Source organism: Podarcis cretensis (assembly GCF_951804945.1).
Source record: "Podarcis cretensis genome assembly, chromosome: 5".
NCBI lineage: Eukaryota > Metazoa > Chordata > Lepidosauria > Squamata > Lacertidae > Podarcis > Podarcis cretensis.
The window spans coordinates 17,806,947-17,834,266 of NC_137174.1; the positions used below are offsets into that span (position 1 = coordinate 17,806,947).

The 27,320-nt window shown below is 41.4% G+C and overlaps 2 protein-coding genes across 39 annotated transcripts in view; one reads left to right on the forward strand and one right to left on the reverse strand.

Moving 5' to 3' along the window:
• Window positions 1-27,320, forward strand: part of LOC307216587 (uncharacterized protein) — a 203,732-nt gene that overhangs the window by 159,613 nt on the left and 16,799 nt on the right. For 18 of the 24 annotated variants that reach the window (XR_013839156.1, XR_013839157.1, XR_013839158.1 and 15 more), the window contains one exon: window positions 11,067-11,144. The gene's annotated coding sequence lies outside the window, so the exon portion shown is untranslated. Of the gene's footprint in view, window positions 1-6,621; window positions 6,983-11,066; window positions 11,145-13,101; window positions 13,150-14,617; window positions 14,720-16,431; window positions 16,615-21,104; window positions 21,385-27,320 lie in introns of those variants that run through there. The other 6 variants (XR_013839175.1, XR_013839177.1, XR_013839170.1 and 3 more) reach the window with 6 other exon arrangements.
• KCNMA1 (potassium calcium-activated channel subfamily M alpha 1) overlaps window positions 1-27,320 on the reverse strand; it is a 559,506-nt gene that overhangs the window by 41,405 nt on the left and 490,781 nt on the right. For all 15 annotated transcript variants that reach the window (XM_079976992.1, XM_079976987.1, XM_079976997.1 and 12 more), the window contains 3 exons: window positions 21,448-21,571; window positions 16,631-16,855; window positions 14,491-14,683 (listed from right to left, as the gene is read on the reverse strand). In XM_079976992.1, the coding sequence (XP_079833118.1) occupies window positions 14,491-14,683; window positions 16,631-16,855; window positions 21,448-21,571 (542 nt within the window). The remainder of the gene's footprint in view (window positions 1-14,490; window positions 14,684-16,630; window positions 16,856-21,447; window positions 21,572-27,320) is intronic.

Consider the following 27,320-nt stretch of genomic DNA (forward strand, 5'->3'; position numbering starts at 1 on the left):
GAGTTCCTGCTGCGCTCCAAAGGCTTCAGGCGGCTATCCCTGAAGCCTGGAGAGCGAGAGGGCTCAGTGCGCACCGAACCCTCTCGCTCTCGAGGCTTCAGCGAAAGCAACGCAAAGCCTCCGGCGCATGGAGGGAGCGCTCCCTCTGCACTTTGGAGGCTTTGCGTTGCTATCACTGAAGCCAAGGAGCCTGCATTCGCGCCATAGGATGCACACACATTTCCCCTTAATTTTTGGAGGGGGGAAAGTGCGTCCTATAGAGTGAAAAATACGGTATCTCTGTAGATCTGTAGTTGGCAGTGCTTTTCCAGTTATGCTGTTAAGATGACAAAGCCTACCGGAAGGAAGGACTCATTTGTGCATAGTCAGTGTAATGAACAGGGGAGACACAGCACCCTGGGCTGTGGAGAAGGACTTCAGCTCAGTGGTAAGGCACCTGCTTTGAACACAGCAGGTCCAGCTGAATCCCTAGCATCTCCAGGTAAGGCAGGGGGAGATCCCAGTCTGAAATCCTGGAAAACCGCTGCCTGTCAATGTAGCTGGACCCATGGTATAAGGCAGCGCCCCGTGTTCCTATGGCAACATTTCAGGCTTCGGGGAGGGAGGCCGGGCACTTTGGAAATCAGGAAGGCACCTTCAATGTACTCTTTTCGGCGCCTGCTAAAAGCATGTTTGTTTAGGCAAGCCTATCCAGACCAGTAGAATGTCAACAAGCATTTTAATATGGTCTTCAGCTTACCATTTTAAATATCCCACCCCCTACATTTCAAACAGATGTTTTCAAATGCTTTTTACTGATAGTTTCATTCTTTCCAAAAACCACTTTGAGGTTTTATTGCAATCAAGTGGTATATAAATCTTGTGAAGCAAGCATCCAGAACATCTCCATGCAGCAAGAATGGCAGTAAAGGATCAGAGCGCTGCAGCTGGACATGGAGCAAAGTAATGCTAAAAATCATGTCTTGCTTTTCTTCCTGATAACATTCCTAGCATGAATGTAAGAGGTGTTCGACAGTGGAATGGACTCTGTTGGAAGGTGGTGGTCTGTCCTTGGATGGCCATCTGCCATGGATACTTTACTTGAGATTCCTGCATTACAGGGAGTTGGACTAGATGATCCTGTGATTCTGAGTCTGTCTTAAGATTCTTGGAAAATACACACACACACACTACGAATTTTCTGTATTCCCTCTAATAACTACAAATTGTGCACCTTTGATAACCATAAAATGCAGCATACTAATAAGGCATTTAAAATACAAAAGAATGACTCAAAGCTAATCACGCATTGTGATAATCTAAACTGTAGTGTAAGATCTTTGAAATATATATTTTACCCATTATAAGTAAGCATAAGGGCAATTCTTTTCATGGTAAGAGGCAATTGGGGGGCAGGGAGGAGCCACCAGCCTCAGTCACTTTCAGAGTAAGCAAAGGTGTGCTGGGGAAGCTCAAGCCTGTGAGATGTGATAGTATACACACACACACACACACACGTGTGTGCAAAAGACACAGTTGTCTTCCATTGAATAAAACAGAACCATTGAAAAATTCAGTGGAAAAAGAATCAGTCAGCTGAAACAGCTCTGGAATTCCATCTAAGATGAAGGTCACAGCTGATTAAGGAGATCATCTAAGAAATTTCCAAGGAAGATACAAGAGTTTATCTTCACCTAGTGAAATTTCCCAGGAGGGTTCTGAACATCCTTAGACTGTCATTAGATTTCACTATCACCTAAAATGAATTTCGAAGTGAATTTGGAGAGTCCTCGGGAGAAATTTTTAAGGCAAGCCAGAAACAGCATAATTTTGCAGTAGGTTTCTCCACACTGATTGCTATTGCAAAAGTAAATGTAAACTGAAGCCACTTGGGGAAATGTAAGTCTCTCTTTAAACCGAAATATGCTTCACAGTTGATTTACTATGGCCACAGATGATGGGAATAAATCAATTTGTTTTAATGTTACTAAAAATGCAACATTTCCCTCCTAAGTAATAATACGAATTTGCAAAATAAAAAACATCCCTCCCCACCACGTTGCCTTTTTGTTAACTAGCTGCAAAGCTTGGACTTGTGTTCCCTTTACTGGCCACATTGCAATTCACAAGTGCCCTCTCCAAAACTCACCCAAAGATACACCCAAAGGTGTATTTAACACAAGCCAACTATGCTCAGTAACAAAATACCTTATTCTGGCCATTAAAAGTCATTAAAGAAGCATCTTGAACTAGCTTTGAGTAACTCTCTTAGGCTGCAATCCTGGACACACTTACTCAAGAGTAAGTACCACTGCAATTGATGCTACTTAACTTCTGCATACACAGGTTTCTCCGCCTTGCTATTATATCTGCACAACCTTGTGAGTTAGATGAGGCTTACAGATAGTGATGGCCCCAGGAACACCAAAATAGCTTCATGGCTGAGTAGGGATTTCAATTTTTTTGCTCAAAAATGGGAGGGATGTTGGAGTTATTATCTATTCTGTGCTTGCTTTAATTAAATCTTGAATTTATCCCAATCATGATCATCTGAACGGAACTGCCGTAAATCATAAATTACTTTTGATCCCCTCCATCTGAAATGTCACACCTGGTCTTACAGTGAATGTAGCATAGTCAGACCTACAACAACACAACTTGCTTACAATGCATGAAACTTGGGATTATTTTTATGGTTTAGGGTAGGCGTTGGAGGAGAGCAGGGCTCTCATGCCCTTACGAGATATGTGCCTTTTGCAGTATGGAACCACAATTTTAGGGAATGCTCCACCTGTTGATATTATGTCTGTTGGGCTTCTTATTACTTGCGTGTGACCCCTGGTTTATTTTTGCGTGTTCCACTGCCACCTGAGAAAGAAGGTACAGATTTGCATGCCACATAAAGTATACATAAATGTTAGGCAAATACGTGTCCTCTTTGGCAAATGCAGCAGAAGACCCAATCTACATACAGTATAGTGGGCCCAGTAAAGCCTTTTGGCACCCCTGCCCACACCTGGTATCAGTGCAACATCAGGTCTAGGGCAGATACATGTTGCTTTGCCAAAATGGCCTTGTGGGCCAAATGGGGAGGCCTAGCAGACTTAACAGTGGGCCAGATATTCCCCATGCCAGCTATAAAAGAATTTAGAATCGACCAGCATTTGGACAGTGCACTAAATGAATGCCACATGGATGGGATGCCATGCAGCATCACTGCCAGTTGTGCACTAAAATATTAACAGGGACACAACAAAACCCTAGCCCTTTGTTCTTCCCATTATACATTGGGAACATCTTGAAGTTAACATTCCTTTGGAGGCACAACCTTCTAAGCCAAAGAGAAAACACTGTATTTTTAAATTCATGAACTTTCCTAAAGTAATTGCCTAAATGCACATAAATAACCATTTATTAAACAAACAATATGTGCCAAAACAAGGAAATATCCTGGAATTATGCTCGGGAGGCTGCCGGCTATCAGCCATAACATCAAACCTCTCTCATAATCCTGTAATATATTATCGATATGTTCCATTTTGTCGAAGCTATCTTCATAATCAAGATACTATCACAGCCGCTGTGGGCATTGAAACTATTTTTAATTTTAATTTAAAGAGCAATTAAAGAAAGACAATGGATACACAAGATAATAAAGTAAGTGATTAGCGGCATGCAAACGACACAGGCTTAATGATAATACCTAGTCCTATTCTCTAAAGGGCCTGTTGAGAGAACCCTCTTTTTACTCGGGGGTTGTTCAGCTAATGTGCCTCAACCTACAATTACAACATTGCTGACACCATTAACCACTGAAACAACATCACTTCGTGAAACCCTTGTTGTCTCATTAAAATGTAAAGGGTCAGGTAATTTGCCAGCTTTGTAGGTCTAGTTTTGTTGTTGATAATTAGCAAGCATTACCCAGAATAGGCTCCCACTGGGAACCAGTGAAACTTTGTGAAATATTAAAGAAGAAACTCTCTACATTTTATTGAAAAGATTTTCAGCCGGCTGTGACAATAGCTAGACATCTGAAAATATGATTTGGTACTGTGCTAAAGCCCAGCATTAATTAATTTTAGTTGTATAAAGATAATGCTGATGAATCAGGTCTAAATTTGACTTGTCTGCCTCAACATAGGCAGGTTATAGATCGACACCCCCCCGCCCAAGAATGACTTACTCAGAGGTCTCACTGTACTGAACAGCACAAAGCCACATCCCTATATTCACATAGAAGTAAATTCCATCAGATGCAGCACTCTTACTTCCAAGTCAAGGTATTTAGTAGTGTTAGATGGAGAGTTTATGCCTGTGTGTGATTTAGCTGCATTTGTTAAAACAAGGAGATTGAGAGAGAACGTCGTGGAATTCCCGGTCCTCCTTTTATTATAACTTTCCTCCCATAATTTTAAAACAGCTCCAATAACATTTACCATCAGTTAATATGTTGTCTGGGAACTGAGCAGTGTCCTGTTCTTTAAATGGATCTTTTGGAACATAAACCACATTCCAATAAAAAGTGAACAGAAAATTATGAATTCATTAAAACCACTTTGGTATCTTTGGTACTACATATAATATTTATATTCCAAATCCTGTAAAAATATGCTTTAATATCTTTAGGCAACTATAAGGGCTTAAATATTTATAAAATGGCTAAAGATAAAGCATAGCCCTCTTATTCCGACATACAGATGATGTAAGGCATGCAATCAAAGACAATAACACTTTCAACCCATTTGTCATCTTAAAGGAGCCTCTCGACTTCAGTTCCCTTGTGAGCCATCTGCATGAGAATTGTTGCCTGCACAGGGCACTCCAGAGGAGTTTGCTCCTTAAAAACTACCAAGAGTGCTATACTTCACATAAAACAGGGTTTTCGGAAAACGGAGACAAAACTATAAATTTGCAGGCAAAACAGCTCCGGGAGGGGCTTCAAAATACTGCTGTATTTATCTCTGGGACATCTGGGAAACAGGAAGCATTTTGATTTAATATTTCATAACACACAGGCAATTGCTTCCTTGCCTGGTATATAATTAATGCTCATAAAGAGAGGGTGTGTGTGTGTGTGTAAATTTTATTTCTCAGTATGTATCAGGTTATATATATATATATATATATATATATATATATGCACACCTGCATATTAAAAGGTTTTGCTTTCCTTTTGAAATGCAGAACAACAAATAATAATACAAAGGAGCCATAATTTGTTTCTCTGCTACTATTCTTTATGTTTGCAGTTAATGTATACCACCATATGCTTAGCAGTAGATTATATCCCTCCTCTACCCATTTTCAGCTCGTTCATTTGGCCAGAGCTGGCTTGACTTTAATTAGGAGCAGAGAGGCTGTGGTGGCAGATGAGAAAGGTGTCTCTAACTGAACCAGCTATTTTCATAAAAGCCCATCTGTTTTCAGGACCCTTGGTTCTCTTCTCCTCCACACAACTAAAGCAGTGCAGAAACCATGTGGCCACCCTGTTAGCCGAGGAGCCAGCCACAGGCATGCGCGTTCCCTTCTCTCCGACATTTGTGTTTCTCTTCACACAGGGTATGAAACTCACTTCATACTGCCATTTTAGATTCTTGGTTAACAGAAACTCGGCTTAACGTAAATGCTGGCTAAAGACCAATCCACTGCTAAATGGGGAAGGTGGATTCCCCAGGAGTCTGGTGATTAGATTCCAATCTGGAAGCTAGCATGAAGTGGCCCATTCTACCTTCTGCCATGTAGGGAGCAATTCTCCCCTCTATCTTCTTTTTCAAAAGCTAGGCCTTAAAAGGCCTCAAAGAAAGGCATCTCGACACTATGTCCCCCCACCCCTGGCTACTTTTGCTGAAGTTAACTCTGCCTTGTTACTACTTACAAGGCTTTCCCTGGCTTACAGTGGTACCTCGGGTTAAGTACTTAATTTGTTTCGGAGGTCTGTTCTTAACCTGAAACTTTTCTTAACCTGAAGCACCACTTTAGCTAATAGGGTCTCCTGCTGCCGCTGCGCTGCTGCTGCACAATTTCTGTTCTCATCCTGAAGCAAAGTTCTTAACCCAAGGCAATATTTTTGGGTTAGCGGAGTCTGTAACCTGAAGCGTATGTAACCTGAAGCGAATGTAACCCGAGGTAGCACTGTATTGTTCAATTCTGTGTTGTAAGCTAACAGAGGCATGGCTAATCCACTTGTGTTTGGCATACCACCTATTATGCATTTATGCCAAGAGTTCTGCAGTAACTGCGGTAGTGATGCCATGAGGTCAAATAATCTATAAAAAAACCTGACACCTTCCACAAGGTGCCCACAAACCAAACCTTTAGAGCACATTTAAAGCACAGTCCCCACCAAAGAATATAGGGTTGCCTATATTCCCAGCAATTTCCCTGCAATTCTACAACAGCACCTAGGATTGGGGGGGGGGGGGGGTGATATGCTATGGAAATGTCAGGGTTGCTGTGTTATCTGTTTAAACTGGTATAGTTTTATTGTCAACTTCACTGCTGGGACTGCATAGGATCTCAACTACATTATGCCAATATTACACAGCTGGTGCTAGAGTCACTGCTGGCATAGGTTTGTCTAACCCCAAACTCATTTTCTATTTTTCTCTATTTATTTACTTTTACACCATCTTGTCACAGGTCCCATTACAAAAATTGAAAATGGACCTCGCAACAAGATCACTTATGTGGCTAAAATACAGTTCCCAGGAGAAACTCCCATAAGTTGAAGTCATTCAGAAAACCGTTCTCTGAACATTGCAAGGCTGAACTACACCTGAACTGTTACGTTGCAATCTGTCTTATAATGCCTTTGGAAAAAATGTTACTTCTCAGTCTCTTTCTCCTCCCACCCAGCTTCAGAACTGTTCAAAGCCATAAGGTGTTTTTATTGTCTGAGAATCAGTTTTTAATGACATGCATTGTTCTTATTATGCAGGATTCAAAATCACAGCTTAAATCATGAGATGATAAAATAAAATTATTGGACTGAATATTCAGAGTTACGACAGAGGCAAATCCACCACATAAAGGCAATTATTATACTTAACTGTTTAGGAATTTATACATATAAATTTATACTTATTTATACATATAAATTCCTAAACAGTTATGTATAATAATTGCCTTTAAGTGTTTGGCAAGAACCTACCATGCACTTTCTGTTTCAATTGAGGTGTGTGTGTGTGATGTTTTGGATTTGGTCTGTTGCGGCAAGTATCAGCAGGTTTGAGGAGAAGCAAAGACACATAAGAAATTTAAAGAGGGAATACAAAAAAACGAAAAGTGGTAAGCACTATATTTTTGACAACATTATTCTGCAGTGCATACAATATACTTCAAACTTTCACTTTCCTAGTATTGCAGCATTTATCATATACTGATAGCCCCTTCCCCTAAAAATTGTTGACCATGCAGGCATGGCCAGCACCGATTGAGAGCGATGTATCAAATGATACTTGCACATATGAGTAGGCCACCATACATATTTACAATATAGATGGAATGTGTATGTCCCTTCAAACTCACTTGTCTTCACAAAGATTCAGTTCACACATGTTGTTGCCGGCCATTAAGTATACAGGAATCAACTAAGGGACAAGTGTGTGAATCAGGCCTAAGCCTCCCTTTGGCTGTGAAAATTTAGAGCAGAGTAAAAGGCCTGGCCTTGCCCACTTAAGAAATGGCAAGGATGGCAAAAATCATGGATGCTGATTCTGTGGAAAGGACTCACACACATGCATGCAGTTTGAATCAACATAAACTTCCACTGTGGACAAATGGCTCCCACATGTTTGCAGTTGGGGTATTTGTATGCTTTTGAGCAGGAGGAAAAAACAGCCAGGGGAAAAGGGTTAAGTAGATCCTTTCCCCCCCACTAATGACCATAGGTGTCAACTTTTCCCTTTTCTTGCGAGGAATCCTATTCGGAATAAGGGAATTTCCCTTTAAAAAAGGGAAACGTTGACAGCTATGCTAATGACTGTGACTTCCCATAGCTGAGTTTCATTTTTAAAAATCCTGCGTAAAACAAACATGCAACTGTGTGGCGTGTGTATTTTCAGTTTAAGTGCAATTATCTTTACTGGAACGTTGCCTTTTTCTCAAGATTGCTCAAACTAGAACCTGTTGGAAAGCTACATTGTTTATTGTGTATTGTTTAAAAACCTATCTTCAGGTTTTTTCCCAGTTTTAAAAACTATTATTTGCTGTTTGTATTATGTTTAAAAATCATCTTGAGAAATTTAAAAGGCAATTCATACATTAAATTATTATTATTATTATTATTATTATTATTATTATTATTATTATCTTGGTAACTGACTGATTCTGGGCCATGTTTTATATCTATAACATCTATAGCTAAAGCAGATAACTATTTGGAGCATATGTTGAAGGCCACCAGCAATCCTCGCAGTTCCCAGTGTTCGGCTGTCCCTCATAAATCAGCAAAGAAAATGCTTCAACAGTCCAATCTGTGGATACTCAGCTCTTCTTTTGAATGTTGCTCATTAACTTTTGAAATAATTAGCCACTTAAAAACACACACAACCTATTTATTAGTCTTTGGGACCCCGCTTCTCAAACATGTTACAAAGGGGCCCCCCTTTATGAAGTGATTTTAAATAGGAGATGGGACTGTATGTTTTAAATTTGCTTAGTTGATCTTCTCAGTTTCAAAGGTGTTCATTCCTTAACGCTCATTTGAAAAGCCTGAAGAAACCCTGTTGTTCTTTATAAAACGTCTTTGAAATGACTATTTGGCTTTGACAATGATTTACCGCCTCAGAATAAACTGTTAAGATTACAAACAGCTGTTGAAACAGTTGATGGCAACCCAGCTAATTTTGGGCTGGTTTAACAGAGGTGAAACTGACAAATTATGGTTGGGACAGATTCCCTCACTATCATACAAGAATATAATGTACCCAGCAATCCATATAAAAGCTGTTTAACTTGTCAGGGTGCACATACAGGCACACCTCTGCCTTCATTTAGCCAAAAAAAGGGGGGGAGTATAAACAAGCAGAGGAGGGTGAGTAACCCGGCAGGGGCAGGAAAACTGTTTCCACTGGAATTTTAAGTAAAGTCAAAGCAAGAAGACAATTTCTTTGAAATTCCTCAGTGAAACATCTAAAGAATATCCAAAGCCAAAGAACTCTGATACCAGTCCACCAGTTCAGTCTATGCAATGCTTTTTAGAATCATTAAATGCTTCAAACCTGGGGACGCGGGTGGCGCTGTGGGTTAAACCACAGAGCCTAGGATTTGCCGATCAGAAGGTCGGCGGTTCGAATCCCCGCGACGGGGTGAGCTCCCGTTGATCGGTCCCTGCTCCTGCCAACCTAGCAGTTCGAAAGCACGTCAAAGTGCAAGTAGATAAACAGGTACCACTCTGGTGGGAAGGTAAACGGTGTTTCCATGTGCTGCTCTGGTTCGCCAGAAGTGGCTTAGTCATGGTGGCCACAAGATCCAGAAGCTGTACGCTGGCTCCCTCGGCCAGTAAAGCGAGATGAGCGCCACAACCCCAGAGTCGGTCACGACTGGACCTAATGGTCAGGGGTCCCTTTGCTCTTTTACCTTTAATGCTTCAAACCTAGAGAAAATCTTCTAAATACTTGGAACAAATATTCTCAGATTTTGATATTTCATTGAAAATAGCACATTTAGTGCAGCCAAATTACTGCAAAATACTCACACTTAACACCAGCGTTATTTGAATGCTATTTGGCACTCATTTGTTCCCTCTCTTAGTGGCCACTTCTGGACACCATGTCCCTCCTCCTTTGCCCTCACAATCTTCAGCTTAGTTTGCCCACTACTCTTTGTTTACAAGTTGCTATGGCATCCTCACATCCGGTGACCTCACATCACAATGACATGTTGTGATGTAATTGGCAAAAAAAATGCAGGCAAGGGAGGAGGAAGGAAATGGTATTCAGAACAGCATCAGAACTATTTTAATCCTGCAGCTAGGCAAGCAAGAGTTATTATCAGAGCTCAAGGACGCATTCCAGCCAGGCAAAAACACTCAAGAAGAATACTGGTAGGGGTACAGACTGGGGAGTGGGTGGTGTGGGGAGAAGACCCAGGGCCAGGCAGAGCAGCTTGGAATTGCATTTGGCCCATGAGTCTGAGGGTCCTCGACCCCGTGTGACACCCAAGATAAGTGAACAATCTCCAGACAGGTGTTTTGTTTTATTGAAAAGCAGCCTTTGAAGATATGACCGAGAGCAGGAGTGGAGAGGTTGATTAACCATTCAGCTCCTTGCTCAGTCAAAATCCATCTCTCCCTATGTCCTTCTTGCTCATTAGAAGGCTGGGGTGGGATCCTGTATTTCCGTATCTTTCTCTCCTGCAGCTGGGGCAGGTGATTTGGAATAGATAAGTGGCAGGAGACATGCTCTCTCCCCAAAAACCCCCCACAAAAAAGCATACAGCTTTACATATGCTAATTTATAAATAAATATATAAACAAATAAAAAGGTGCATATTATTAAATGATGGCTGTAATTGAAATAGGATACATCTCAATACAATAGTGGGGAGGGCTGTGAGCAGGTACGGCAGCTCACTTTGCTGGCGAGGTGCTAACTGGGCAAACTTCAATGTCCCTGTTCTCAACTTCTTAGGGGTCTTTATCTTTTATGTGGGCTTGGACCAGGCAGATTCCTTTCAAATAGGAACTGTCCTCTGTAGACTAGGAGACTCTATTGCCGCCGCCCCCCTTTATTCTGCTTAAAACGGCAGCCTCCCAGGGCAGCTGTTCCATAAAAGATAAACTCTTGGGAGACTGTTGATGTATCTCCGATGTAACATTGAGTTTGTCCCTTAGAAAAAGTGGTGAAGAGCTAGAGGGAAGGCCGGGTGCAATAGGATTTGAGGAAACAAAACAATCAAGGACAGCACATTGAGATTCAATAGGGAGGGACAGAAATTAACCACTAGCTCTGCTGCTTCCTCCTGATACCTCTCAACAAAACTGATGTATTGTCAGTGAAAAATTGGCTTGTGATATAACCTATCAGGCGGACTGCTTGGCTCATCAACTCATTTGAGTTTGATCTCTCTGTCTATATTTGTAGATGTACACGTGAGTAAACCCTCAGGTTCATATGGCCAGAGGACTGCCACCAATGTTATTCCCTACAGGAAACAAGCAGGTGAAGCTTTTCCAGGTTCTGTCTAAAAATATTTATGGGTGTCAATCTGCTGTTAAAATCATAGAAGCCTGGACAGAAAGAATAAGGAGGTGGCGGCCCTACATGGTCACTGCCACTGCTTTTGGTGCAATTTCAGCTTCCCTGCATTTCAAAGCAGAAAGCTATGCCTAGCGATGGGTCAGGGTTTGTACCAAATGATGTGAATTGAAATGTTTTCCCAGGATAAATAATGCACAAACTTTTAAGCAAAAGGAAAGTGACAGCCGGCTCTGTAAATAAAAGCACTTAGTCGCCAGTAAGGAGCTGCAAAGTGGAGGCACTCTTTGCTGATCAGCAGAAATAGGATCACCATATATATATTGCCGCCGCCACTGTACTTCCTGTATATTAAGGACAGGATCTGTGGGGAGGGGGGAGCTCTTCTGAGCAAGCCCCCCCCCCATTGACATTAATATTCAACCGGGGCTCGCACAGAAGGGCTTTTTGCTGGGTTCTACACTAAAACTGCATCTCACAGAGAAAACTGTCACTCCAAATACAATTTGCAGCAAAGTTTATGCCACCCCTTTGATCTAATTGCTTTTGACAATGTGAACCGTGGTATTTAAGATCCTTCAAGAAAATCTACTGTTCTGTTGTGAAAGCACAATAACGAGATCAGAAGTAGTGCACACGTAAGTGGCACAAACCTCCATGAAGCTAAGTGTTTCCTCACTGGGTACTTTGGAATTTTAAAGAGTAAGTATCTCAGGACCATTCCCACTCAGAGCCAAATGGCTTACTGCTTGTTCCCAACTTTGAGTATGAACTATTGCCCAGGCCCTCTTAAAAACTGTGACCTAGGAACAGATTGTCTGTAGATCAACAGAACAGTCTGTTTCTGGCCTCTCTCAGTTCCACATATAAATCAAGTTAGGTATTACAGTGAAGTTTATAAATTCAAAGGATCTGTATGAAAATTCATATTTAAATATAACTTTTCACTCAACGCACTGTCCTGAATTTGTTTTCTCCCAAAGTCAATATTTTTTAATTGTTTATTGTAAGATATGTAGTTTTGTACATTGGTTTAAGTGGAGAACTGCATCAAAATGTGAAATCCGAAAGTTAACTGTGTTCTGATCGGCACTTTAGCCTTAGAGGGGCAAATCAGGCTGGTCACAAAGAATCAATTCCTCAAGCATTCCTAATGTTGAAGTGGTATGTATAGATAACAGGGCATGGCTGCAATATCACCAAATCACCCATATATTCAATCAAGACAAAATAATAGGATTTGAAAAAGAAGAATCAAAATTACAGAAATAATTATTACAAAATTCTAAAAAGAATATATCCAAAATGTATAATCTGTTATTAGAGTGGGATTTAAAGGATGAAGAGGTGAAGGAGGTCATGACTGAAAGACCTACATTGGCTCCCAGTATGTTTCCGAGAACAATTCAAAGTGTTGGTGCTGACCTTTGAAGCCCTAAACGGCCTCAGTCCACTATACCTGAAGGAGCGTCTCCACCTCCATCGTTCTGCCTGGACACAGGTCCAGCGCTGAGGGCTTTCTGGTGGCTCCCTCGCTGCGAGAAGCAAAGTTACAGGGAACCAGGCAGAGGGCCTTCTCGGTAGTGGCACCCACCCTGTGGAACGCCCTCCCACCAGATGTCAAAGAGAAAAACAACTATCAGACTTTTAGAAGACATCTGAAGGCAGCCCTCTTTAGGAAAGCTTTTAATGGTTAACAGACTGTATTTTAATACTTTGCTGGAAGCCGCCCAGAGTGGCCGGGTTATAAATAATAATAAATTATTATTATTATTATTATTATTATTATTATTATTATTATTTGATGGTGATGTTGGTGTCTTTTCAAAACGCATGTTTCCCCCCCACACACATTATGAGGATGTTGCAGTTATGGACGGACTATGCCCCTCTATGCCTCTGCAATTATATTTTCTCCTAGGCCCCTTTTATAGATGTGTTGGTGGCTGCTCATAACACAGCAGAATGGGTAAGAACACATAGGAAGTTTTCCTTATGTGGTTTTGGCACGTTTTCAATATACCAATGCAAATTCCTCTGGGTGGAGGGAAAGTGTTCTAATCTGCCCAAGCCTCACACAGGGTGTGGTTCCTTCTATACAATTATATTGTGAACAGCCTCTCAGTGGGACTGCAGGATATAGGAACCAGGAAGTAGAATAAATAAGGTTGCACAGAGCAGTATTGGCCTTTGCTACTGTGCTGCATAGATATTCTCTCCATAAGCAACTTTGTTTTGAATATAAAAGTGGGATGTTGAAAGCAATAACAATTACTATGTACGTTTACTATTGTTGGTGTCTCATCAAAACTTCAATTATTATATCCACTTCTGATATATTATATCAGTCTGAGCCTTATATATTTGGGTTTGCTTCTGGAGTGTTAGCAGAGAGTAGAGATTTTAATATATATATATCATTTCATAGGATGGAAAGCAGAGGTAACTTCAAGGCAGAGTGGGTAATAACAAAAACACATATAAAAGAAATGCACAAAATACAGAGATTTTTACTTGTTTTGCATAATTCTTATTGGTTTGCTTTTTTCTGTGTTGCAATAATGGGATCTGATAGGAAGCGCACAGGAAATGCCCAGTCTTATTTGTGCATTATAATTTTATAGGGTGTTTGTTTTGCTTTCATAAGTGTTTTTATCCAACCTTGGGAAAGCATTGGTGAATAGTGTGGGGGTCAAAAACAAAGGACTGTATTCATGTAGAAATCATGTAGAATTGTAGATAAATTGTGAGAATCTTCATGTGCATTCTATTAAGCCAAACTTTCCATTCTTTCCCCCTTTTTTCTCTCTTTCCCCCCTGCCTTTAAAAAGTATTATCATTATTTAAAAGGTGTTATTATTGTGCCGTGTGGCACTTGGCTGCTATCTTGCGGACAAAGCAAACACCCTTGTCAGAGAACATTTGCAATTATCCCATTTTGCATCCAGCATGAGGACAAGCCACCTCTGGCTATGTGATGTGTAGCAATGTGACTTCGTTGCTATAAACTTGGAGGCTGCAGAATGCTACAGATTTAGCAATCACCCATCTGAGAGTGAAATGAAATAAAATTCTACCACTCATTCAATTTTCGCTCCCTTGCTAGGATTGCCAAAACTTGCCTTTGTGTATGTGTGCAAACAGTGTGGTGTTGCGACCGTCCCTTAAAAACCCATCATACCAATCAGCAGGTTTAACTGTCAAGCAAGCTGATGTAAGGTCCCTTTGAATTACTGAGTGAGGGATATTCTTCCTGCCAGGTCCTGTCCCCTGTAGGCACTATAGAGAAGTATTATAGGGCAGTTCTTACCTTGGGAATTAGCCTGCAAGACCCCAATGCTGTCATCAAACTGCATAGACTTGATGTTGAGTGACGCCAAGATGCATTCCTTGTCCTGCAGCGAAGTATCATCAATATTATTCTGATTGGCTGACAGGATTACGCACATGTCGCAGAGGTTGATGTTGACAGCCCTTAAATCAGCTCGACTTAATGGTGTACCCTTCGGCAGAGAGAGAGAGAGAGAGAGGAAAAGGGGAGGGAGGTGGAGGAAGAAATGGAAAAAAACAAATTAAATACTGAGAAGGAGCTTTGGGAAATTATTTAACAAGTATCTTTTTTATGCTCTGACATTAAGCTGGTCTAACTATGTGCCAGGGAATAGAAGGAATGTGCTAATCTAAAGGGTAGTTGGTGCTGATGGCAGCATTTTAGCGTTAAGTCTCAATACTCAGTCAAGCTATTACTAACAAACAAGAAGCAGGAACGTTGCCAGAGCTCTGCAACTCAGAATTGCCTTGATTTCAGTCAGCCTTGTGTGGCAAGTTCTTGCCTTCCAAGCATAGCAAGGGGTGTGTTCAAGTATCTGGAATATTGGGCCATGCTAAACCTGGGGGGAAGAATGCTCTGCACACACAAATGCAAGGAAAACACACACTAGGTGAAGCAATACCCAGCAAAGTGTAATTCTAGTCACCCCCCACCCCATGTACTTCAACAAACTGTCATTTAAAATGGTGGGATTGAACCATTTAAAAAGAAAAAGGAATTGTCTCAGTGCCTATTCTTCTGGGAACAAAATTACCCATCAGAATGTAGCAACATTTTGTAATGTAATTGTCTTATGGATGTGTATAAGTTTCGGACTGATGTTTACTTGGGAATGAGGGATGCTCAAAACCATTGTGGCTCCTGTGAGACAGCCCCTGAAATGCATTTATTGTTCCAAGTGGCAGACATCCATTTTTTGACGGGCCTTTCCTGATGCAATGACATATGCATGCATATGAACCACAGCAAGGGGCCAAATGCCAGCCACTTGATGCATGATCAAATGTTAGTGTTTTTGAGGGGGCTTCCACTCGGCAGGCTACAATGTATGCCAGTGTATAGTGTTTACAGTCTAGCATGATTTCCTTCTTAGCCACAGTGGTGTGCAAATGTTGCATGGATGAGGGTCGATGGCCAACACAGATCTGAAAATGTGACATGATTCGCCCTGGATGCAGCACAGGAATGTGCATTTAGACATGCCCAGCACTTTGGAGAAACAAATACATTAGTAATTATTAGTTGCCTTGTGTTTTGGGACAGCGAGGTCACTCGTGATAGCTACAGCTTTGAAAAGTAACAAGCAACTTGGATAGACAAGCTGGATTTAAAGCCTTGTTACTTTTAGGCACAAAAGAAGAAATAAAAGAAAACAGACAATATTAATGCAAAGCATTTGATGTGGAAATTATTGCAATTCTCTTGCTGCTTTGCACCTTGTTTGCTGGGTGTAAACAGCAGCCTAATAGAAATTTGCACTATTGTTAGCAGTCAGGCATAAATGGCAACACCAAGTAGTGAAGAATTGGGGCCCTTTCAGTTCAGGACTCATTGTGTTAGAAAGAAATTCATATCTTCTGACTGTATGCCTCCTTAAAAAGATGAAATGCCACTGTCAGGCTGTTAAATAAAGCAGAGCCAGCAGGCCAGCCTTTCAAAGGTCTTTATGGATGCAGATAGATTAGGTAGATAGACAAATAATACAAAAATGTTTCCAAAGGTTTCATAGGCATAAATAATGCCATAAGTAATGACTGTCATGCTGTCAGAAAAAAATCATAACATCAAAATTGGCTGCATGCAGGGCACTCAAGCAAGTGTTCAATAGATAACATAGCTAACATATTTGATAGCAGCTGAAATTCATCCTTGACGAGGGACTGAGTACGTCGGCAAATTTCTTCTAATAAGGTCTCCCAGGGCTTAGTTTTCACAGATACAACAAACAGGGAAAAGGCCAAGTCCTGAGGCCTATAACCGAATAGGAGTTTTAAAAGAAAAGGAAGCCCAAGATCAAAGCCAGTGTGGTTCTGTTCAGTTGGTGCATAAGAAAGAAAGAAAGAAAGAAAGAAAGAAAGAAAGAAAGAAAGAAAAAGAAAGAGGTGGGCTTTGGACTTACAGGCAAGATTGAGAGTTTGGGGAAGTTATGCATTGTTTCCCATTCCCTCTTCAAGTATTCAAGGGAGCCCACAAACACAATGTGCTTAAGCTCATGGTAGTGGAAATTGCTGGCTCTTAATGGCATCACAAAATTCCTTAGTCCAATCAGCGCTGATGTCATGTCACCAAATATGCAAACCACCACATGGCCACTTAACACTGTCATGGCTGCTTCGCTTCGAGTCTGGAAAAGCAAAACAAAGTCAGTAAGGAGGACAATAAAGAATAGCAATTAGGAGGAGGGGTAAACAAGCAAACAAACAAACAAACAAGTGTGTGTGTGTGTGTGTGTGTGTGTGTGTGTGTGTGTGTGTGTGTGTAAAGTCTGGCCTTGGGAGCTGAGACATGCTCTCTGAATTAAATATTTAGGCCTCCTATACTCATTTTGCTGGTGGTAAGCCTCATTGAATTCAAGGGGGCCTACATGAATAGGGCTCATCAGAATACCAAGATTGGGGGGGGGGATACTTTGACATATGTGAGAAGCAATAGTTGATTCTCTACAAAACACATATTTCAGGGTCCACCTTTGGATGAACAAACTCCAAGCATGCAGTATATTCTCAAGCATATCCAGACACAGGAATCATTCACAGGAGTGTGATCCCTCAACAGAAAAGGAAATGTCTAAATCAGCCCTAACATAAATCTTATGAACTGAGTGGGATTACTTAGGGTTTAATGCATGATTTATTGCTAGCAATCTGATATTCAATGGGAATTGATGGACCATTGCTGCTGTACTAACACACCACATTGATCACCGTTATCCTGTTCCTTGCAAGAGTGGCATAGGCAGCAAAGAACAGCAAACAGTAGCCTTAGCCCATGTCTTCTGCCTTAGTCAGTTTAATGAGCAACCAGCCAGGGAATGTGTGTGCATGAGCACCCGCATTTCTATGTATTATTTACTGCAGTTCGCATATTTGCATTGTTGGCAGACACACAGAGCAAAACTAAATAGATGATTTCAATCTCAATCAGCAGCCGCAAAATTGTGCAGATAATGATTTCAATTACAGGGCAGTCCCAAAACTCGGTAATGGTGGCTCCTGCCTAGCTAGGATAGATAAATCCTATCCCAAAGCTATATATGACTGTTTGAATATTAAGTAACTCTGTTCCTCCATCTCTTGGAGGGGCTATGTGGCATTCTTTCTCTCTCACTTCCCCTCTTCAAATCTACCCTAAAAACATTTTCAGTGAAGCCCTGGCTTAACACTGCTACAGCTGTAATGACAGTTATGGGGCACTTGCCACCTTTATCTCATCCTTTAGGAGCTTAGTGATACAGCGGGTGGCGCTGTGGTGTAAATCACTGAGCCTTGGCTTGCCGATCAGAAGGTTGGAGGTTCGAATCCCCACTACGGGGTGAGCTCCCGTTGCTCGGTCCCTGCTCCTGCCAACCTAGCAGTTCGAAAGCACATCAAAGTGCAAGTAGATAAATAGGTACCGCTCCAGCGGGAAGATAAATGGTGTTTCCGTGCGCTGCTCTGGTTTCGCCAGACGCAGCTTAGTCATGCTGGCCACATGACCCGGAAAAACTGTCTGCGGACAAACGTCTAGCTTCCTCAGCCAGTAAAGCGATATGAGCGCCGCAACCCAAGAGTCGTTCGTGACTGGACTTAACTGTCAGGGGTCCTTTACCTTTATGCATGCAGAAAATCCCTGGCATCTTGGAGAGAACCATTCCTGAAACCCCGGGGAAGCCCCCTTTCGGAACCGGAAGCAGGTGGGGCGAGCTTATGTGCATCCCACTAAATGCACATGGTGCCTCAGAACACAAACCCTGCATAAATGGGGAGTTGCCTGCATATAAAGTCCTCAACAGCTTGGGACCAGTTAACTTAAAGGCTTGGCTTACCCCACGCAGGCCCATTCAATCACTTAGATTTGTGGATATGGGATTTGGAATGTTTGTTTTGCATTTGTGAGACATCTAGTGTGATACCACCTACTTCCCACCACTTACTATTAAGCAGCTGCCTTTGTTATATTTTTCCGAAGCCTGCTTAAAAACCTTTTTGCTTCAGCAAACCTACTCGGAAATGCAAATTTATTATGTATATTTCCTTTTAAAGCAGTTCATTTCATCTCTTTCTTTGTAATTTTGTTGTGTTTACTTGTTTTTAATGACTGCTTGCTTTATTGGCATTTCCTTGTCAATATTTTATACTATTTTTATACTATTTTATGTAGACCGCTTAGAGGGATATTTTTTGGGGGGGAGAGAAGAATAAAATTTTATTATATAAAATAAGACCTGGGAAATATAAGTGATGCACAAGACAGAATTGTATATCCACATCCACACTGGGTTGCACACAACCTGTGTCTTAGATGGAATTGTTGCAGCAACAACAACAACAAAAATGTAATCCTGGCTGCACATGCGGTTATTCCTTGTAGCCATTCTCTGGCACATGTGGATCTCCCATTGGGATCATAGCCCCAACCCATTGACCAATTCTTTTGACTCTGTACAAGCCAATCGGGTACAGCAGCACTGTCTTCTAATGTGAACCCCTTGCCAAAAAGATAGACATAATCAGACTATAGAATTAAACTGAAATAACTAGGGATTGAGGCACACATTTTTTTTCCTTTTCTTTAGAAGGTTGAAAGCGGAATGAGAGAGCCATCATCATGTGTAGTATGACCACACATTTTTTTAACATTGTCTCCTGTGTTGATATATTGCCCATGAAAGTTCTTAGCACTGCAGATGTTGACTATAGTAAGCTGAACTTGTTATTTGTTGAGTTGCTATGAAAGGACTCTCTCACACTCACACACCCCTTTTCCATGTGCAAATGGAATGAATAAATGTTAAGTCACATCCTGATCAGGAGGCCACCCCCAATGTCATATATATTTTTTACATGCAAACTTTCTGAAGTGGAACATTAAGGTCATTAGCGTCATATCTGTTTGAAATATATTTAAAATATTCTAGCTGACATCTGTCGCCCTCAGTTATTTAAGAACGCAAGGAAAAGTTGTCTCTGGTGGTCTAATGAACACTGTGGAATGCATATCAATTTAAACAGTTTTGAATCAAATTCGTAACAATTTACTCAGTGGAATTGACTGCTTTATCGATTGCTTAAATGCCAATATTGCAATTCCAGACAATGTCATGGTTATTATACAAACTCCCTGAGGAGCCCGAGGAACAAGGTTTTGTCTTCCAATCGTTAGACTAAACCAGAGCTGTCACCATTATTGGTTGCACCATTTAGTGGTACAGGGAAATCTTGAGGAAGCAGACGCTGGAAAAAGCTGCATCAACTACAACAAAGTGAAGACACACCAGGGAATTCATTTCACATATCATCAGTTTTGTCTATGAGATGTGGAGCTGTTACTCTTTGATTCAAGCACACGAACATAAACGGCACAAACTTTCACTGAACCTAACAAACTAGAAGAGGCCTTTTGATTATATTTAATTAGTTGAGTCAGTTTGATGGCTGGCCCCACAAGGAATAAAAGGAAGATGGAGAGAGCCCAAATTAAGGACTCAGATAGCAAGAGCAGCAGCTTTACACTTCAGCTTGTTGGGCTGAGGACAGAAGTTGATGTTACGGAAGACACAGGGCTGTTTCCAAAAATGGCACTCTTGTGCTGGAATTTTCTGCCTCTGTAACCTGTATAGAATCGCTTGTTCCAAGTCACCCAAGGGACAGGCAAGCAGATAATGTCACAACATCACAACATAAAGAGGAGTAGCGCTCAGCATGGAAATGCTGCTTTCAGCAGCAACCTCATGTTTCTTGTAATGTCTAAAATGGCCCTGCAAGTGTGAGAAACTGTGAACACAGGTTACCAAAACTGAATAAACACGCTGGCTGTTGTGAGATGCAAGGCAGAAATATTTTCTTTTACATTCTTACCTGATTCTGAAAGGCCAGTTGTTACATCTAGGCTTTGCCTGTTTATTTTAATCTAATGAAAGTTCTTGAACTTTGCTCTTGGACTGGACTGAAAAGAGAATTTCAGTACTGTATCTATGGAAACTTCCTTTCACAATCAACTAGCATTTAGCAGAAGAATAGCTCAAAGGCCCCCACAGATATTTCTGAGTGTAACATATAACCGTTCGCATTATGGTAATCAAGGCTGCAGCATTGATCAGATTAGCTGTAGATGAATCAGCTAACTCATAAATCACATTTAAAATGTTGATTCTGAATTGGGACTTTAATATTGCCAACGTTGCTCAATCATGTTAGTGGCACAGTTATAAAGCGTCCGTGGCAAAACATGGGCATTACAGGATCTCTTGACCTTATGGGTTTTCCGTAGAACAAATGACTTATTTGTATTTAATTAAGAAACCTATAATTGAATGGTCTCAAATTATCATGTGGACAACTAAAGATTTGATTTCCTACCTGCACTTACAATTCCCTCTCTCTCTTTGCTCCCAGCAATGAAGGTAGAGGACTGAAGATAAGCACAATCTAACCCTGTGGTAAATTATGACACCAGGCAGTCTGAAAAGCAGAACCTGGCAGCAAAGTGGGAGTAATGGCTGTTGAATATTCACAAGGAACAGGAATCCTCAGGGGTCTACACCCACCAAAATCTGTGGACCTACCAACAATCAGGAAAATGGGTTGGCTAAGGCACACACAGCCTACAGTCCATCAATCCTTCATCCTGGAGTTCATTACTCACTGGATTGGTTATATGCAAGGAAATAAACAAAACAGAATGCAGTCTGATAGTATGATACGACTTGGGAAGTGCTCCTTCCTTGCAGATACCCACCAAAATAACCTTGTCAATCTCCTTGGCTGGACACCAATGAAACATTCCCGTGGAGTCGTATTTTTTCACGTTGCAATCCATGTTGTCAACTTGTTCATTGCCAGGTATTAATAAGGGGTCGTGTCTGAGGAAGAAGAAAAATGTCAAGGTTAATATCAATGGAAGCCATAACTAGGAGCAGTGCCTGTAATACGGTTTGACACACCTGCTTTTAAGACAATAACAGAAAGATGGGGTTATATTTAAATTTGGGGAATTGAGAAGGGAAGAAAGAACCTCACAATAACCTTTTATGAAATACAAGTCTTTCCCTCACCTTATGGCCCATGAATGTCCCACCCCAGTCCTCATTCCTTCCTCCAAATAAACATCACAAGAGTCTCTATTAGCATCTGCAGTGGAGCAGAAGGGATAGCTACAGAACCCCCATGTTAACTGACTAGCATGAGGATGGGAAGCCAATTGCTTGCTTTTACCGCATACAACTTTTGACGTGACGCTCTTCGAAGTAAAAGCTTTAACAGGCTGCACTTTAAATATTTTAGCAATTTGCCCAATCATATTTTGCTTTTCCAAACTGAAGCCCTTTAAAGATTCAGCAGTATGTCATTTTACAGCAAACTGACTAACAAATGCCCACATCTAGAATACATGATTTTAATACTAAACAACAATGCCCATTTTCTGTGACAGCTACGGCATTTGTAACAACCTTCAAAGCATTTCTTGTACTAAAACAAAACCAAATAATAATAGTAATAATAATAATAGTGTGCTTCATCCTCACATATTTAAAAGAGGCCAGGAAAAAAATGCCTGTAAAATCAGGCTACATCTGCCACAATGTCCACTCTCAACATGCCACACTGATCATGCCCTCTTGAGTCTCCAGCTTTAATGATTTAATGCAAGTTTCCAGAATTCTACCACCCTGACAGCCCTCCCCTTCTCCAACCCAGCTCAGAAGGAAGATGAGAAAACTGTTGAAGTGTACCTCTTACCCCACAGAGGGCTGTGGCTATGGGGTTGTGGGCTCCAGGGTGAATCACACTGTGTACCCTTCCTACCCCGCCATATGAACCATATTCATATGTGCCAATGAGTTTTTCAGTTGTGTTCTGGCACAATGTTGCTCTTCCACCTGTTTCCACGTCACCCCTTAGGCAAATTCTGAGGTGTCAACTTTACAGTGAATGCACATTATGCATCACATAGAGTGATCCCTCACATCTTTAATCCAACTTCTTAGATCCATGAACAAGAGGGGTTAACCAATGCAAGTTTGAGTAAATTAAGCTCCATCCATTATTCATAACATTTCTGTTTTGCAGGATGCATTCTAATTTTGATTTCTGAAGAGCTAATTGGATTTGTAAATTGTATAGTTGGGATGGTGAAGCTGCAGCCCTCTTGGCGTTCTTAGACTCCAGCGCTCATCAGCTCCAGCCAGCATGGTCAGTGAGGATGGTTGGAGCTGTAGACGACCACAGGTTCTTACAGTTTTAGTCCATTCTCTTCCTTCTGCAGTGCTGTAAGTTACCTTTTCAGTGCACTTTGTAGAGGATCCCTGCCCCTCCTCCCATGTCTGCTTTTTCAAGAGTTGCAAAAGGAATTCCAGGTGAATGTGTGGGTCCTGCCCAGATGTTGGTTGGGTGTTTGGGATTCCCTCCCAGGCAGTAGGCCTGCTATTTGTGGCCACCGGCACCACATTAATGCACTCCCCATTTGAAAAATTGAGAGGGGGGGAGGCTGTGGAAACCAATTTGTACCACTCCCCCAGGGATGGCTCTGAGCCCATCACTTAATTCTATATTCACCAGTTCCTTCTGTGGAGTTGAAGCTTATTGGGCTAGCATAATGGTTTTCAAACTGTTCTGGAGTCCTGAGGTTCCTTGGAAACATATCAAGGATTTTTCAATGAAAAGAACTGTAATGGTGGAAAAGCTTATTTGGAAAATACATTGTCTGCCATGACGAATTCCCTCCTGCAGTGCAGAGTCATGGGGTGGGGGGATTGGGTGGGTGCACTTAATACAGTGGTCCCATATGCTTGGTCAATGGCCCATGCAAACTGAGTGTACACCCTAGAATTTATTACAATATGCTCTATAACACACAAAGGTTCTGTGGCAGATCGTTTTAAGTTTCCTAGTAGACATATAGATGCAAAAAGTGTTTCTGAAGCTAGCTGGAAAGTATGAAAGCCACTGGGTTAATGTGTAAACACATAACATTTGGGGAGTTGCTCTTAATTCATCTTTATCTCCCCTCTGCACCCCCTGCATGCTTGCACCAGATTTTGACCAAATAAAATGAATGTGTTCATCCTCAAGCCAAGTGTGCTCATCAATGAGTACAGCTTAAGAGTAAAACTTGCATTGCTGCAAAGTTGCAAAGTGGGAGTTTGTGAATATCTTTACTGGTGGTGCGGGAAGGAGATCCCACTTGTAAGTAATTAAGATCATTATTTTAACCCCAATGGCCAGAGGCTGTACGTTTTCAACGCACTGCAACATCCACAATTTCGTGCAAGGAAAAAAACAGAAATCAATTGTACACGCTTCAGAAAAGCTACCAAGCTACTTTTCTCACATCTATATCTCTAGCCATATAAATAGCTTCTCTGTTCTTATGGCAAAAATTATGTGCGCCTGAGTTAAAGCGTAGAGGAAAGTACAATCTTTTCAGGGTTTTGCGGAGCATATAATGCCACTTATCATCAATTAAACTCAAGAGCGACACTAAATGCCATGCTACAGCTGCAAACCCAAAAAGCCTGCCTGGAAGACAACAGCCTAAAGCAAAACCTCAAATCCCTTTTCCAGCAAACCTGCTGTGAGATAGCCGGCATTATATTTTAAAGAGCAGTGCTCCCCTTACAGCCATTTACAAGTACTCTAAACACATTCAATTGGCGTTTTCAACTCTGGAACTTTTCTTCTGAACTGACCTGGAAATGGAGGAAAAAGTCAAAAGAATGGAAATGATTCACTCCCCCGCTCCCAGTTCAAATTCCGTTTTATTCCCTTCACGCTCTCCACAATTCTGGCACTCTGTTATTATGGTATGCATTTCAGTGTCTTTATGTTGTAAACCGCCCTGTGATCTTCAGGCGAACAGCTCAATAGAAATGTAATAAATACTAATAATAATTATGGGGGTGCTGTTAGTTTAAGATGAGAATTGCCAAATGACCCCACAACCAGTGCTTTTTTTCTAGGGGGACGCATACCCCTAAACATGTTGTGAATCTAAGTTTGGCCTCATTGAGGGGCAGTATTTCAATATGAATAGGAACATGAGAGTACCCCTAAACATTTTTTAGAGAGAGAAAAAAAGACTGCCTACAACATTGTAATCACGGTATTGTTTTGAGTTGGGGGGGGGGGGCTGTATGCCTGAATCCCCTCTAATTCCTGGATCCAGCAAGGATTTAATTGCTGGAATAGCAAAGGCAGCTTCTTGGTGGGCTAATGGCTTAAATGTGGGTCATTAAGGTAACAAAGGAAGTGGCTCTGTGCCAGAGGACAAATGGGTGGGACTCCTTTCCTCAACTGGCTGTTTAGAAGGACAAAGGCCAGAGTTGTGTGTGAAAGCTAGAAGCAGGCGGCAGGCAGAAGCCAGAGAAGGAGAGACATGCTTGATTTCAGCTTGAATCCAAGGTTGTGGCTATGGGAGAAGCAAGACCTCATTGGAGTGTTAATGCTATGAGCCCCTCCATCATAGGCTCAGGTTGTATTTAAATGTAAATAAACCACATATCCTAAAGACACCACAGTCTCAGCTGTCCCTCATTCCGAGGAAACTGAACCCAGGGTAAGGATCTGCTTGGAAGATTGGTGTGGCATGCAGCAGTGTGATGGAGGGGGGGATTATCACAATTTCATTTGCATAAAAACAGGGAATGAAATTACTATGCAAAACGATAAGGAATCAACAGTCTGCTTTTGTAATTCTGCTGGCAATTAGCTATTAACAGTTGTGGCCCCAACTCAGCAAGACTTGTTGCTGAATAAACAGCAGGCATAAATCAAAGGATGGTCCAGTGTTCTTATGCCACTGAAATTTGGGGTGACAGTTCACACTTTATGAGTCAAAGGTCTAGTTTTGCTCATGGAATCAGAGTTGGAGAGTCAATCATCTAGTCCAGGCATCCCCAACCTTCGGCCCTCAAGATGTTTTGGACTACAATTCCCATCATTCCTGACCACTGGTCCTGTTAGCTAGGGATCATGGGAGTTGGGCCAAAACATCTGGAGGGCCACAGGTTGGGGATGCCTGATCTACTCCAACTCCCCTGCTCTATGCAGGAAATCAAGACCTAGAACATCCTCAACAGCCAGTCTCTGCTTGAAGATCTGCTGGGGATTTCTTTCATTAAAGCAGACATAGGCAAACTTGGCCCTCCAGATATTTTGGGACTACAACTCCCATCATCCCTAGCTAACAGGACCAGTGGTCAGGGATGATGGGAATTGTAGTCCCAAAAACATCTGGAGCGCTGAATTTGCCTATGCCTGCATTAAAGCCTCTGGTAGGACAGTATATTTAAGGAAAGTTATATGTCACTTGACTGTTGTAAAACCTCTAAGGCAGGTTACAAGAGGTATTAAAGTTCTCATTTAAAAACTCAGTTAAAAAACACATCAACAATTGCCAATAAAAGAACTTAAAACACATCAAGATCTACATAGGCTTGCCTAAATAAAAATATTTTAAGTTGCTACATAGCTAGCAAATGCCTATTATGTTATCTGACGCTGCACAAGTTTCACCTCTGGTTACCCTAGGCTCTCCCATCCAGTCTTAAGCTACTATATACCGGTACATATTGTGTTTGTCTTATAAACTTTATTGTACAGCTACTTTATTGTACAACAACCACCCACCTGCTTCTTAAGAGGATCTTTCACTCTGCAGCCCCCCTCTCAGTAAGTTCATACCAAATGCACAACTTGCAAAATGACAGTATTAATAGAGCCTGACAACATATGAATGAGTTTGTGTTGTGCCAGCCATTTGGAGTTGTTATTATCCTCCACCTAGAGATTCTCACAACTAGTGAATTAGTGGGAAACCCAGCCAGATGGGTGGGGTACAAATAATAAATTATTATTATAAATTATTATTATTAGGGAATAATGGAGTGAACGGCCACAAAAGTTAGCCATTCCCAACATTGTGCTATGTTGAGTGTTTTGTCAACAAAAGCTTTTCAGGTTACCAGACAAATTGATTCCCCCACACTTTCCCCTGTGTGCTGTTCTGAGGGTTGTCCTGGCCCACTGGGCCAATGTTGTGGGTACAGGTTGGAGGAGTGGGGAGGGACGGGGGAAAACCACATAGCATAGGCAACAGTCCTTGTGCAGACTTCCTCTTGATGGGACTTATTAAGGGAATCCCACCCTATACGCTGATGCCTTTCTTGTATACTGAAGTGCCAGTATTTATTCATTCATGAGCTTTTTTACTTATTTATTGTATCTGCCCTTCACCACAAGGTCCCAGGGTGGGTTATACTCATTTAACCATACAATATTATAAGCCAGCAACACAGCTTAAAACAAACCAAAGAATGTACATCAGGCAATATATCCTACATAAATGACACAAATATTAACTGTCAAAGACCAGGGTAAAAAAGTTTATTTAATGAAGACTATATAATGAGGATGCTTGAAGCACCTCTACAGGGAGGGAGTTCCACATTTTGGGAGTTGCTACAGAGAATAACCTCACCTCGGAAACCATCTCCTATATTTCCAAATGAGCCAATAGTTTTGTAAGTACAGTGGTGCCTCGCAAGACAAAAAGAATCCGTTCCGCGAGTCTCTTCGTCTTGCGGTTTTTTCATCTTGCGAAGCAAGCCCATT